The sequence below is a fragment of the Chaetodon trifascialis genome, chromosome 6 (assembly GCF_039877785.1).
Source record: "Chaetodon trifascialis isolate fChaTrf1 chromosome 6, fChaTrf1.hap1, whole genome shotgun sequence".
NCBI classification, from domain to species: domain Eukaryota; kingdom Metazoa; phylum Chordata; class Actinopteri; order Chaetodontiformes; family Chaetodontidae; genus Chaetodon; species Chaetodon trifascialis.
This window is the reverse complement of record NC_092061.1, coordinates 12,460,661-12,476,471: the sequence shown is the minus strand read 5'-3', so window position 1 is coordinate 12,476,471 and position 15,811 is coordinate 12,460,661. Positions and strand designations below refer to the sequence as shown.

At 40.3% G+C, this 15,811-nt stretch overlaps 1 protein-coding gene across 1 annotated transcript in view; it reads right to left on the bottom strand.

Annotated features, from left to right (window-relative positions):
• ipo11 (importin 11) overlaps window positions 1-15,811 on the bottom strand; it is a 115,002-nt gene that overhangs the window by 93,910 nt on the left and 5,281 nt on the right. The window contains exons 2-5 of the mRNA XM_070964721.1: window positions 13,790-13,939; window positions 11,881-11,981; window positions 7,135-7,207; window positions 4,176-4,379 (exon numbers count right to left, since the gene is read on the bottom strand). Coding sequence (XP_070820822.1) covers window positions 4,176-4,379; window positions 7,135-7,207; window positions 11,881-11,981; window positions 13,790-13,927 — 516 coding nt within the window. The 5' untranslated portion in view covers window positions 13,928-13,939. The remainder of the gene's footprint in view (window positions 1-4,175; window positions 4,380-7,134; window positions 7,208-11,880; window positions 11,982-13,789; window positions 13,940-15,811) is intronic.

Sequence of the window (15,811 nt, the reverse complement as noted above, 5' to 3'; positions counted from 1 at the left end):
GAGCTTGGCACTCTCTATTTCACAGATCCCAGACTAATCCAACGCATGGAACTTAAAAGTGATGAACCAAGTTTAGGACACAATCTCAAATTCTTCTGTTGACTTCCTCACTCTTCAACTGATGTGTGAGGACATGTCGTAACACTTTTCTGTTGGATCTGAGGTCATTTTGACTGTCTCACATGGCCAAAATCAGGTCTGACAACACAGCTAAAAAATACGTTCAAATAACACACTGATGGCCTGTATACAATGTTTTCCAAACTGTACTGGACTTACTAAGGTGTGTTTACGGTCTAACCACCTATTGACAGCGGGGGTGATGTAATCAGTCAATTGATGGTGGTGCTTTCAGTTTTGTGATCCCCCTTCTGCTTCCTCCAGAGTCAGGAGGTTCAGCTCCTTATGCCTCATTGTGACTTGCACATTTGTGCATATAGAGCAGGATACAAGTTGAATGCATTTTCTACACCATAAAACAAAAAGAACTGAAATAACATCTAACAACTAACAGAAGACACATGTAAGCATGAGTCTGAATAATCTTGAAGTCTGACATAAGTGTCATTTCTGCCTCATCAGGGAGCCACACTTTGAGAATAAACACAAGTACACATATATATAGCCCTATGAAATAACTACATAACTGTTCAGTGTCACAGTCATTTATTGGTGAAATGAGGGTGTCATGAAAAATTACAACAATCATCCAGTTGGAGACTGTAATTACAGCTCAACCAACACAGGCTTCTTTAAATAATTTCTAAAACAACTTCATCCTCATACTAACATAGCTCAAAATAGCTTATATGGATAGACATCATCTTAGTCTAATTTCACGTGAAGCAAGTTCTCCTCCAGCAAATAATGAAAAAATCTTAGGAAGACTGAATTAAACATTTAGAAAAATGATAACACTTATTAGCACAATGACTGAAATAACTGTGCCATAATCACAGTTTTGACAAATCTTAACTTGAACATGATGCGGCACAGAGTATATCTCCCATATCGTGTACAATAAAACTCCACAACAAGCCGCATGATATACTGTCTGTACTACACATGCAACAAGCACCCAAGTAATTATCAAAAGTTAGCAACTGATGGTGAACCAGCCGACCACACATCCTGTTTACTGGCAAGCACTACAAAGATGATCCCACAATTGGTGTGATCGAACAAGGCTTGGTCATCATGGCTAAAGGTTTGATGCATGAAACCAAACTACAATCCCTATCATGACCCCAGGTGGCACACTGTACTGAAAAGCATGAAGAAACAGTATAACAGGAGCTATAGGCAGAGCCTGGAAACCTGAAAAGTAACCCAAACCACAAACTGAGTCCCCTGACAGCTGGCTACATCTCCATAACATGCAACTTTATACCAGTGGACTACAGTCTCAGTCCACTCTCTTGAAAACCAACGGTATGCCTATTGTTATATTTTCAAAGAAGGTTATTTAGCTGGCTGTCGGTGATTGGGGAACCATCTGAATTCCAGTTAATGACTTTTGTGAATTGTTGCTGAGTCATGCAAGAGAGAATTCTGATGCATCCAAATATGAATTATTTTCCCCACGCAAGTATTACATTAGTCTGTGCGTCTGTGTGTGTGTGCTCTGGAAAGCTCTGCAGGACCTGTATGTATCTGTGTGCATGCATGTGTCTAACAACAGAGAGGCAAATTTCAATAAAAGCAAACAATTTCCTCCATCTGCAAGCTGATTCCCTATTCCAGCCGGATGATCTCAAAAAACCAAAGGCATCCAAGAAAAGTGCAGTTCATTTCATCTGTTTATGAATACCCGTACTGTGGGATACTGCCCTGCTACTGCTATTCAAAACATCAAGGCCAAACGCTGGTTATCACCTGTCCCATTCATCTCTAAATTAACTGCATGTTTGAGAGCCACAAAGGGCTCAACATAAGGTCAATGCAGTAGGTCTCTACAACAATGCAGTCTTGACAGCTGCCCACAAGGTTTGAAATTTAAGCTGAAAAGTGCCACTTTTGAGAAAAGGCAACTTGTACAAAATGAGATATCACCTTTTAAGAGAAAACCTTCTATAACATATTACCACCTGACAGTCTTGTTTAAACCATATATTATACAGGGAAGTGAAGAGAACAGAAAAAAACTGAAGGTCTGGGTCAATGATTCATAAACACAATTGCTGTGTTAAGAGAACGACATACAGAGCTATTCTGAGCGGTAAAAACAATTCTATCCAAAAGCACTTCTTTTCCTAAGTATTCCTAGTATTCTGGTTATAGCAAAAACATGCTATCGCTGCATCTCTCCCAGTGTGGTTTAAAAGCTGATTTTTGAGCCAGCCAGTTGGGATTAAGCTTGACGCACCTGTGCTGAGACCCACATTGATGTGCATGCCTCCCAGTTATATTCAGTTTGACATGTCATCTTGTCCTCCATGCAATATCATCCACAGTTCAACTGTAAAATTGAGACTGCACAATCATCCTGTTTGGTGGCAATGACAATATCTTGTTCATTTGTACAATCCATTATGAAAGATTACCATTCAGGCACGGCTTATTTAACTATGTTAAGCTTTCCTCAAGTACAGGCTTGCTTGTGGCGCCTGTCCATGGATTAATTTTGGTCTATTTCTGTTTTTATTTATGTTTTACACAGCTTCTGAACTTTTTTGGAGTGCTGGAGTTGAGTTCGCAGCCTAAACCTCAGCAAGTGGGCCAGTAAAACAAAGAGGTAGTTAATGTACTGCTGTCGATGCATCATCTCCCATGACGCAGTCAACATGGTGTACCAACTGCTTTAGCTGGGACTGGAGAGAAGCACACACACTCATCGACAACAAGAAGACACGCTCAAACACCCACGCACACACGCTAACAGTACTTATGTACACATTATGTCTACACTAAATGGAGTGAGAAAAAGAACAGTGTAAACACAGTGGGCAAAAGAGACACTCACCTGTCCCATGCAGACAGAGGCGATGTTTTGAAAACCTGTGACTAATCATTTTGTTCTTTCAAAGCGCATAAGCCACAATAAAACCACAATTCTCCTTCTTTCAAAGTTTTCTTAGGTAATGAAAACAATGGAGGTCATGTGAGGCCATGTTGAGTCAGTGCTGGTATTTGGGATGGTGAACAGAGCCTCACAACAAGACAGTAAAGACAAGTGTATGCAAATAACCAATATGGAGAACACACACACCTCCAGAAACTGGGGTCATTTAAGGATCAAAATCAGTGATGATGTCCTATAGTCACACTTCACATTAAAAACACTCAGCGGGTAAAGCGTGCCACTCCAACTGAAATTAACAGCGCTGCATTGTCCTTTGTCTGGTCACCTCTTCACTTTGGGCAGTGTGTGCGTCTGTGTGGACACCGAATCACTTAATGTCATGACAAGGGAGAGAGAGAGCATTGCATGGGCCATTTAGCATCAAAGTCATCAGCGCATCATTTAAAACCTGCACTGTTTAATGGGGCTCAGGCTGCCTTTCTTCCTCGCATTGCCTGAGGGCACGCATTTTGGCATAGAGGGTGCCTCTACACAGCGTCCAACGATTTGGTCCCAGTCACTGCCTCTGATGTCCACTGGCATGTCTCTGTCACTCTCTTTCTCCCTCTGTTGGTGTGTTTGATCATCTTATTCCCCTAAATCCCTTCTCTTCACAACTGTCTCGCTGCTTAAGCCTTGTGTTCTTTAAAACCACGGATGGCAAAAAAAGAGCATTTGCTCTACTTCACTGCCTCTCTGAAAGAAACATTAAGTCACACAAACAACCCTCCCTCTAACACAATGTCTCTTACGCATACAACCAGAAACACAGACAAAACTATTCCCAAACACGTCAATCACGCTAGCGTCATGCATGAAAACAGACACACATGCACGCACAGAAAATAACGGCAGATCTCGTCTTTGACATGTCTCATATAGTAGCTAAACAGCATCTCCTTCAGGCTAAATATGAAACTGAAAAACCTGCAACTCCAAAGATAATCTTACTATTCATTTATTCACATTGCAAAGGTTTTGCAGAAAAATACAGGGAGGGATAATGAATAACCGAGAATGACAAGCAATGAGATTTAACAAATAAGATTGTAAAGATGCTGTAGGCGTGGGTGGTGACAAAACAACTAACAAGTGGCTGAAACTGTGGACTTACATCCTGGAAAAGCCGTCTGTCCTGCGCCAGACGCTTGGACGCGAGGGTTTTCGTGACATGATAGAAGGTTAGCAGCGCTCGGTGCTGCTGCAGGCCATCCTGACCCTTCACGGACTCGAGCAGAATGGGAATGAGCTCTGGCCATTGCCTGGGGCAGTCCAGACGGGCCACCTTGGCTATCAGCACTGCAATCTGGGTCGCTATCTGTTGGAAAAACACAGAGAAAATAAAAATGACCAGAGGCAAAGCATTAACACAGCAGAAGGTGGCCAGAGGAATTTTACTACAGCTAGAGCATCAGTAACAATATAACACAATGTCTTATGGCATGATTTTAAATGAGTACGTTATTAAACCATCATATTGTATGAAACATAGTGCACACAGAGTAAGTTGCTTGTGCAGGTGATACAAAGGAGGTTAGAAAGTCTGACCTTGTCACAGCTTCACTTGTCACAATACTTCTTGGCACAACACAAAGTGCACTTGCTGGAACATGATCATTCAAATCTGTCCATTTTTTTGACATTGTTAGGGGTGAGACACCTAATCAATTAGGATTAATGCTGAGGTCAAGCGACTGTCCAGACTGAAAAGGACACTTCATGGCTCAGCAGTTAGTGGGCAGCAAACTTCTGTTGGTTAGAGTTTGAACACCATCTTAATTACAGCAGCTTTTGTCGCACCGTACAAACAATACGCTGAGTTTGATTTGATAGCTGTGGTTCACACATTCTCACAAAATACTTAACTTGTTACAGTTCTGTCATGAATACAGCATTAGCATAAATATCCAGTTGAATCAGCAGGTGTAGTTTATTTGTATCCACATATTAGAGAAGTGGTGTCTGGTGGAAACAACAGATATGCCAGTGTATTAGAAAAGTAAGCGAGTCTAGTGCAACAGCCCTGCAATAAATCCTGCCTTCATAAAGGTTATAACGTTCAGTTATGTTGTGATCTTTTCATGGAGGTGTTAATTTAAATTTATGGTCATTTTGGAGGCTGTAGTTTGTGATGATGTTGAATTGTATCGTCCTATACTGGGAAGCAATTCTAATATTTTGATGATGATGGACATGAAGTTGAGGGCCCTGTTACAACCCTGGAAATCACAGTTAGGCTGTAAGTGACGCTAACAGGAGCTGTTAGTATAAGCAGGGTTAAGTTTATGACATGGTTGAGCTGTCCTAATATTTTGTGTGGTATCAGTTTCATCTTCAACTCTTAAATCCATAAACCTTGCCCATTTTGCCTGGATCACAGAACTTATAAATGTAAACTGTTCACATGACACTGGCAAACTCGCACTTGCATGCATGAACATGCACAACCCCTTCTGGAGCTCTGCTCTGACAAGGATGGGCTGTGACTGGTGAGACATATGGTGTATAAATGGCATTCATTGCTTGCCATATGGACCCTATCAGTCCTGATGTTGGAGGGATCTCCCTCAGGAATATACAAGTAAAACCTTGGATGGATGGCCACCATTCAGGGCCACCTTCCATTCCCAGATGTGGCACACCACTCGATTCCTGACTTATTTGTTTGTTGCAGCATTCACAGTTTGGTTCATATCTCGTTTTTTGTTTTGTTTTGCTTTGTTTGAGGGAGGTTTGGGGATGAATAAGAAAATAGACTATGAAGGTGACTAACATCACTGTCATAAACTGACATCATGCTTACATAATCGTTTAGTGCTGTGTGTTTACTGCTAATTAATAAGCATGCTAAAATGCTAAACAAGGACGGTCAACCTGGAAACCATCTGCTTAACATCCCAGTCATCACACAGTGACATCATGCTGACATCGCTGTCATCACACTGACATCGCGCTCACATCCTTGTCATCACACACTGACAACACCGCGCTCTGATTTTAAGAAGCTGCAGTGTGGTTGGAGGGAACAAAGTGGCCCACCAGTTTTGAACTCTGCTGACAGGCATCAGATCCATGAATAGATTCATTATAGTTTTGCATTTTCTTGCTCTGACAACAATACTAGAAGTCTAAAGTCAGAGTAGCACCGCTGAGAAGTCACTGCACACCAGGGAACAGAAAAGCTGGGTGCATGAAAAAGAGAATTTTCTGTTCTTCGATCTTTCCCACCTCCTTTCCCTCTTTGTCTATGCTGAGATGTGTTTGTTTGTATGAAACTGCTGGTCTGATCTCACTGGTCTGGATGAAAAATCACAACAGTTTAAGCGCCAACAGGTGGTTGAAATACACGAGCAGTGCGGAAACCACTGCCAAAGTATTTCACATCAGCTGCATTCACACCACTTCCTTAATGAGAACGACTGGTTTTATCCCTCATACCTCGTTCCATGATTAAACAAGGAGGCAATATAGGAAACACAATCCGGTGACAGAGTCTGCTTCACCAAATTACACAAAGAAATATAGAAATATATGACAAATATTTAATACAGTTTAACATCAGTGCAGGTATCATTACAGTGGACTGGACCTCTATGTTTTAGTCAAATGCTGAGGAACACTTTCTATACTTTTTCCACACCCACTGAAGTATGTCAGCAAATTAACAGGGACACAGGGAACTTTCTGAAAGCAGGTCATTCATGATGTGACGTTGTGTTGGTTATTACACTTACAGCCACACAGCAGGTGTCATACCTGTTCCAAGTGTAAAGGTAAATTTGTGATTAAATAAAACTGACTTGACTAGACGATGCTAAGTAACTTTGATGGCAGCCATTGTAGCTCTAGTGTTCATTATGATGGATAACCAATTTCAAGTTAATTTAAAGCTTCTGTAAGTATTTTCATGCCGTAATGCAGTCATTACAGGGTAATACATCAATAAAAAGCTAATTACATGTGAAATGGACTATAAGTAATGGATTATATTCGAGGCAGTTTCTTTGTGCATTAGATGGTATTTAATCTTAATCAAAATCTTCAAATACTACATGTCATATTGTTCCACCAACCTGATTTACAGGCTCATTGAAGTTTGTGATGAGACCAGCACGCAGTGACGTCTTCTCCTCTTCTGATAAAGCACTGTGAACGAACCAAGCAGAAAGATGTTCAGAGAGGAGGTTAAGAAAGAGTGAAGAAGAGCAACAGTGACAACGGCTGGGCTTACGAGAGAGGGACACCTCTCGATAACAATGTTCGTTTATTCAGTTGATCCAGTTGTGTGCCACTTCAGGCGGCATTATTAAATGGATTAAGATTTAATTCCCACAAAGAGAAACAGGCATTCTTGACAGACGGCCCAAAAACAATGTTATGATATTCAGTGTATTTCTGCAATAATGATATTCTTGACAATATTACAAATACTGAAAAAGTTTTTTGGCTTCCCCGCTGTGCTGTTTACTGTATTGCCCCATTATATAGTTATAGTCATCTTCAACTTCTTACATATTAACGTGGTTTGTTGTACATCTGATCTTTTGTAACCAAAGCACTTCCATACTCGTGAAGTTGCTCCACTTTTTGGGACCAACCCCTGCATCTCCGCCTTTAGCAGGTTAAATCTCACTTTAAGCCAATGCTTGTTGTCACTGTGCGTAACAATGTGGCATCATTATGTCAACAAGTCAGAATTATTTCCATTAACATGACGTGAATTATTTATAACCCTACTACTGAGTCATCATGTCGCATTATGACGACAGGGTGCAGCTCATATCCTCGGAGATTCCTTAGGTTCTTTTCAAATCCCAAGCTTTGATAGAGTATGGTGAAAATATGAGTTGTTATGGGATCAATTAAATCCCTGTGTAACACTCTATAGTGCAGGACCTGCCCGCTGCCTGATTTAATCAGTCAGCTTTGGATAAATCTTTCCCTGCTCTCCTCCAACTCACATCTTGTAGTCTGTGACATGAGGGTGAGTTTTCGGAAACAGGATGGGGTGTGTGAAAAAGAGTGACAGTGTGAATCTGGGGGGGTGTACCCTCGTTTGCCCTGTTCTGTCGACTTCAACTGCAGCTAAAGCTAGATGGAGTGGGCGAGTGTTTGATGTAAGGAATGAATCATGCTGTAACCTTGGGCAGAGAGAAGAGATATGGGTGGAAGACAAATTACTAGGGGGAGGAGAGTGAATTAGTGAAACAAGATTTACAACACACACATATTTTAGGAATCTGGGAGTAAAGCAAGCTTTAAAGAAGTGTGGATGGGAGATTAAAAGATATATTAACATAAGCAAGTGTGTGCCTGAGCCTTGTTTTGTGTTTGTAAGCAGAAGGAACCAGAAAATCTGATGACTGGGGGAAAAAAAGAAAATCAAGACGGGCACAAAGGCGGTTCTCAGAGAAAAGCTATTCTGACACAAGAGACAGAAAATAGCAAAAGCTCACATTTTTCTGGTTGCTGTCTTCTTTCAGTTCAGCCACATTTGACATAGGGATATATTTTAAACTTAAAATACAAATGAAGAGGATTACACTTCATCTTAATCAAAGGTTGGTTGTCTAAATGTTTTGATCACCCGAGCCAGATTCCTTCCTTCAGCTGACAGTTTAAAAAAAAAAAAAAAAAGGCAAATTCAGTGAGAAAGTCACTTTATGGTAACCACAGCTCAAGTGTGGCCTTTGATTTTCCACTTCTGATGGGTCATTTTGGACAAAATGTTTGAAAAGATATAGGCACTCACACAACAGGTAGCGCCACCTTTACAGTGTCCATTCTCTGCATTAACTTACTTTGCCTCTTTTTCAACACATCACTTTCACTGGATACAGTTTGGTTTCACTCCACTGAGCTACCGTTATGGAAAAGTTAGGGTATGCTCACAGCTTCTTTTTTTTTCCAGGTCATTCTAAGGAAAGCAATGAAAAGTATTTAAAACCCCTTTCGAGGAAAAGGCATCTCAGAAAACAGGAATGAGCATGCTTGTCAGGTTTGTGACAGAATTATGCAAATGCTTACTTTCTGGACCCGTCTTACATAAACTTGCGGCGTCTCAGAATCCTGTGTGGGTTGGGCATGTTTGCATGCATGACACATTAACAAAACAACAGTCAAATGTCAAACTATAGCACACGGCAATTGCAAAACAGACTGATATCGCATTGGGATAAAAGCCAAGGTATATTCCCCATATAAAACGTGTAAAATGAGAAACTATAATCTAGAGCTGTAACGAATAGTTTGACGTTTCAAAGCTTCATTCATAACTTTGACATTCGACTTCTAAAACAACACTTGAATGCTGAGCAGTTTTTTTCCCATGTCTATTCATTCTGTTTACATCCGGCACGTCTGCACGGTTGCAGATAAAGTTTAGGGTACGCTAATATTATTAGTTTTATACTATTCGTAGAATTAGCTTCCAGTGCTGGCTGCGTGTGATTGTTTTCGATTCCTGTGATCCAATTTCCAATAGAGCGCTGTAAAGTCCAAAAATAGATTTGTTTTTGTCGAAAGATAGACATTATCATTTCCAAAATCCAAAGAAATATTCAGCTCCAATCCATACCGGTTGGCATTTAGCTTTTCAGAAACAACATTTTCACTGCCATCAAAAAACTATTTGCTCTCCCACAAACAAAGAGAGGCATGCATCTGTATTAACAGGACAGTCGAGCAGCAATCTGGCAGCACTATAAATTACATTGATATAACACAATAACAAAAAATCAATTTTGGCACCAACAGTATTAAAAAAAAAAAAAAGAATGCATTCACTCACTCCATGAGGACCATTCATCACTTTCATACCAACAACGTCTGCATCAGACTGTATACGTAAAAAGACAGTGTTGACCTCCTGCACTTAAAATAATTAAGAAGCTGCTACGAGTGTGCCCCTTTGTCTGACTGCAGACAGAAACTGCTGTGATTACTCATCCACAATTTTTATTTATTATTATTACTTGACCTGTGACTGTTAAAAATGTCCATCTTAATAATTGTATTTTTAACCTGGCCAAAACCCATGTCCCTTTCAGAGCTGAAAGTTAATGCAGCACAAATCATAAGCATCCATTTGTTACAAGAATACATCACAACAATTTCTCACCCCAATACTGACAGAAAACATGTGTCTGGCTAGTTCTGACACTAACAGTCTAATCAGCCAAGAACACTGTCTTACTCAGTGATACTCAGTCTGTTTCAGTGATATTTCATCAGTGTGTCATGTCAAGGCTGCACAGTTACTCTTTTTTAACTGTTTTAAACTAGGACTTTTGAAATGTGCACTGATGAAATGGGAGACTGAAAACACAAAGACATAAGATCTGCCGCCAAACCTGGCAAAGATCTGAGTGTTTATTTCTGATTATTTTACGATGATAATGAAAAGATAATGTTTTATAGATCATATGACGTAAGATATGTGAACCCACATTGAAACAATTAGCAAATAAAGCCATGTAAGTTTTAGCTTTTCTCTCACTCTTTTTTATACATGAGTTACATTAAAATGAATTCCAGCCTTATGATTCGAGCAATTATGGACAACTGGCTGGCCTGGGTGCAGTCCTGGACAGAATTAATAAAAAGGCATGAGAGGGAGATTTTTCAAGCTATGAAAAAGCAGTTGACCTTTTCCACAGAAGACCTTTTGACTTGTCACAGCAGAAAAAGCAAAGGTGGAACTAAAAACATTAATGATGGCCCCATTACAATTAAGTGACTCAGTGAGCCATGCCACTGAGTCAGCATGCACAACACTGCACAAGGAATATCTTAAGACATCATATCATCTAATGCTTCTCACAGAGCTAGAAGAAAAAGTAGTGTCAAAATGGAAGAAAGTGCCATGCATTTCTAAGGATTTCAGCAGTATTTCAGCATGTTAGATTGTTGTTTTCATTAAAATAAAAAAAAAAACTATGACCTACTGTGAATCACAGTAATAATAATAAGTAACAGAGTAAAAGTGCTATGTAATGCAGCCTACGCTTTGTAAAGTGACACCACATGCATTGTGCTGTCCCACGCAGTATCCAACTCCTGGATTAATGACAATGGACCAAAGGTAATCAGATAAATAACCCAAGGGCCAGAACCCCTTGCACAGCACTCTGGCAAATGAAATTCAGTTTACTGAACTACTGACAAGAGTGAAACAACTTCAGTAACAGGAGCAAACTTTAGACAGAAGGAAGAGAATAGCAATAATCTGAAGTGGTCGAACAGTGACCACAACGCGCTGGGGCAGAACTGATTACCTCCGGCCAACTGCTGTCCTGCAAATTTAAGAGCAAATGTTCAATTCAAATCTAACAAAAGCCAGCACGTCGGGTACCCAAAGACAGACTGTAGGCTTTTACCACTCAAAGCTGATCCTCCACCAGACAAAGAAGACACAAAAGAATAAACTGAGTACAAAATCAGAGTACAAAATCAGAGTACAATGATATGAATAATCAGGATGAAAGGTAAAAAAAATGAGAAAGAGGAGAGCTGCAAAAAGTGGTGGAGACAGAAGTACAGACGTAAGCTATAACTGGTAAAAGGAAAGACAATGGGGAAAAAGAAGGCAATGACGAACAGAGACAAAACAGAAAACTGCAACAACAAATCTGTGACAAAAAGCCTCACAAACTGGCAGAGAGATTAAGACTGATGAATAGACACAGAGTAAGAGTGACTGAGACAATGAAGCAGAGAATAAAGACAAGCTGTGGAAGAGAGAGAAGAGGAAAATGATGGAAAAGAGAGAGAGCGAGGCTGACAGCAGTGAGGAACAAGAGAGACAGGCAGGCACTTACTGAGGCGCTACTCTCCTCCAGTATCTGTCGATGCCATTTTTGAAGTACAGCACAGCCAGCCACCTGACGTTCACATCCAGCATGTGGTTATTGAAGATATTCTATGGAGGAAAACACACATGTGCTGAGCTGAACTCAACTGGGTGATACCAGGCAATTTAAAGACTGACTCTGTTTAATAATGTGTGATAGCCCAGACTAGACTAACCAAACAACTCCATTAAAACACAGGGCACGCTGATTTTGTGATCTAGAGTGTCTAAGTTGGTATACACAAATGCAGCTGTATTTTTCATAAGTGCTAACATTTATGATGTGTAAAACGCAGCCATAACTGCAGAAGATCTGGCTGAGTACTGGCACGGTGTTTTCAAAGTCATCCTCCTATTCACTGCAAAGACACGAGCTCCACAGAGAGCAGCACAGTAATATCAGAGATTGAAACATGAGTTAAAAAAAATGGTTTAAAAGCATCCAACTGTGTAACTATTGACTTGAATCTGCAAGTGAAAATCTGCCTAACTCCACTAAACTTTTATTAGATGCATAAGTGCAACTTGAATTTAGCTGGCCTGGCTGATTTTTGATTTATCGATGCTGTCCGTGCCATCTTTGCAGTGATGTACAGAGACATAATTCACCTGAATTAAATGAGACAGGGAACACTGCGCACCTTAGGCTTAATTAATATGGACCATGGCAGCAGAGGCAGCTACAGAAAATTAATCAAAAACTCAAGAGGAGTCAAAGATGATCTAAGAAAGGGGTTTTCAAAATCCCTCCACCCCAAATATAAGAACCCTGACAACAGGACAAAGTAATGACACTGATAACGCAATATAAGCACGTAGGAGAACCCATGGCAGCCACAAAACTTTGCAACATGGTGGACTCCATACAAGCTCTGTAGATCTAAAGAGCTCATTCAAGAGCTCAATTTAGTCTATATTGCTTGACATTTTGGGAAAATAGCTATTAGCAGTTCCTGTTGTTTATATATTGTTTATCTTAATTTATAGATATTGCGTAAAGATTAGATGGTTAGCCGGACAAGTCAGAAAAATGACTACACACACCACGTTAATGTTACTGGAAAATGTGTCTCCTAGCACACACTTTCCTTAAACAGGACTTTGTCTATTGTCTCTTTTCCACAATATATTCATGGAAAAATAGAGAAAATAATACATTTTCCTGTGAACTGAATAAGCCGGTGGCTTGGCTAGGCAGCGCACATCCTGGGCCAATTTCTCTGCTGAATGCACAGAGATGAAACTGAAATCTATCTTCTCATTTAAGCCTGGCCGAGACGGTAAACAAACATATTTTCTAAAATGTTTTTTGGATCAACATCGGTTTTGTGGCGAATATGCCCCATAAGTTAGGTGCTGATCAGGGAAGAGAGGATGACTGCACACTAAGCTTTGTTGAATTGCCCCACTTACTTCTTGACCACGCCTGACCTTAGACTATGAAATAGTCTAAGGTCAAATAGTCTAATACAATAGTAAAATATCCATTAATAACTATTAAATGGAGATTTTTGTGTATTCCTTAAATACAAAGCCTTCTTTCTCCCCATTTCTCCCCAAACCTTTCACAATCTTGTTTTTTGTTGTTTGTTGTCATGTAAACTTGGAGGAAGTATACGTACAGCCTCTCAATCTGCTATTGCTATGCAGATGAAAAAATATTTGCCTCCTTTTAAGAATTGATCTACAGAGAAACAGCATCCTATAGCTGTTTGAATGAAGTTACTTACTTATAATCACATTAGAAATTTGCACAAATGCAACATCGCCCTAATTTTTGGGAAAATACAGCACATTTATTACCATCTCTATTCATTAAAGTTTGGAATAAATCTGTTGAAGTGAAAACTGTTCACTTATTTGATATCATCCCTCACCAGAAGGACTGAGTAGAAGCCTGGCTGGGTCTCCCACTGTCGGAGCTGCTCCTCCGCAGGCTTCAGCACAGCTGTGTCCTGGCTGGTAGCGTGGGTTAAGGCCTGCAGCACCACTGAGCTGGCACCGTCTATATCCATAGCTGGATATATCTGCAGGGGGAACACAAGAGGAGAAGGGGGGGGGGGGGGGGGGGGGAGAAACAGACAAGGGAAGAGTTTCATTGCTCTTGTGAAAAGTTCTGGCTGAGTTGAGGGGGGGAGAAAACCTTTTCAAATAGTTTCACCGTAGGGAAAAACAACATAATACAACATCAACTGAAAGCTGAGGCAGTCAAATTGCATCTACAAAAAATGTCAGAATTGTCTTTTTTGCTTTGTCTGGCTTTATCCCTTTCTCCACCATTTGTATTATAGATCAAGCGCTGAAATCACTGTCAAACAGCGAGAAAGAATCCTTCTGAATAAAGAAACGCACACCTGATACAAACACTGGTAGTCATCTCTACCACGCAAAGAGCTGCTCTATGTCCCAGATAGTATTCAAACCCCAGCTTCACAGGTCCAAAGGTGTTTTTCAGTCTCAAAGGAAGTACCTGAGTCAGTCGCCTGTGTGCCTAAAAAAAGGGATTCTCAGATAGAATAGTTAACCGTTGCCTAACCAGACTTCCTTTGGGATCATGAATCCTTCCTTATGAGGTATTATCTCAACATTTCCAGAGGAGGTTGACAACAACAGGATAACTGAGGGGGAGGGGGATAACATGGTTGTTTATTTTTTCCTGCAACAAAACATCGCCGACTTATCTTCTTGTTTAGCTTTGAGTGCGTTCCTAACACTTCCAGAGAATATCTGATAAGCAAGAGATGAAAAAGCTACAAAAGAAACACATTTTTTATATCTGTAAACTAATCATGTCGGGACCGTGCCATCGGGAGCTGTAAGAAGTACTTCATTCCAGTTAAAAACAAAGTCTTTTCACAAAACAGTCAGTTAATTGAAAAACAATTAATTCTGCTGAGCAACCGACAGTCTGGAGAAACTGTCACCTCTGGGACCATAGAGGGGCATTCATTAGGACGTTTCAGTAAGAGTAGGGAAAAATACTGAGCAAGGCTGCCATCTACAGGCCAGAAACAAATACTCAGCACCTGATCCACTGTGTGCTTCTGTAAACACAAGAATATAACAGCAGTGCTTTAGCCACACTTGTCAAGCACAAAGACTGATTCCTTTAATAAACAGAGCATGAATTATTAATTCAGGAGCAACTCCACAAGGAGACTCTGTGAGGAGGTTGGTCTGTTACAGGGTGTGATTGTACCTGCATACCATAATATAACAGTGATTTAATGCCCATGTGCATTAGTGCTGCGGTAGGACCAGGTATCCCAGTTATGTTTTTGCAAATGTAAACATCATATTCTAATTCAGATAGCTGGATACGCATTTCTACCAGTTCTGAGATGCCTACATATGCTTTCTGGAGCTCCTAAATAGATGCCAAGACACTGTGGCATGTAAACATCATGCATCATCAACTCAAGTTACGTAGTGGTTAGTCATTAAAACAAAAATAACATATGATGTAATCGTGATCTGCATGTTGCTCTCCTTTTCCATAACTGGTGATAGAGAAGTTAAATCCAGTAGAGAGAGGTATAAGTGCAGCAGAGTCTGGACAGCCTGAAAACAAACCGTGCTCAAATTCAACTGCTGGTGACACTCAGCTGGTACAGAAATCACACAACAAGGCTAGATGTGAAGCAGTTGATTGACGCTTGCAGTGGCGTAAACCATCAGAAGGTTCTGTTCCCTGTCGACGTCACACCGGAAATATGATCAAAATCAGGATAAGGCTCAAAACTGAGATGCTAAACATGAACATACTGAGTGATGCGAACTGTCAATCATGCCTTGGTCTGAGCAATGTAACATTTTCACATTTTGGCATCACAAAAACAAAAAAGTTAATATGATGAACAAACATGTGGTATAATGATATCAGTGTTAACCATGTTTGT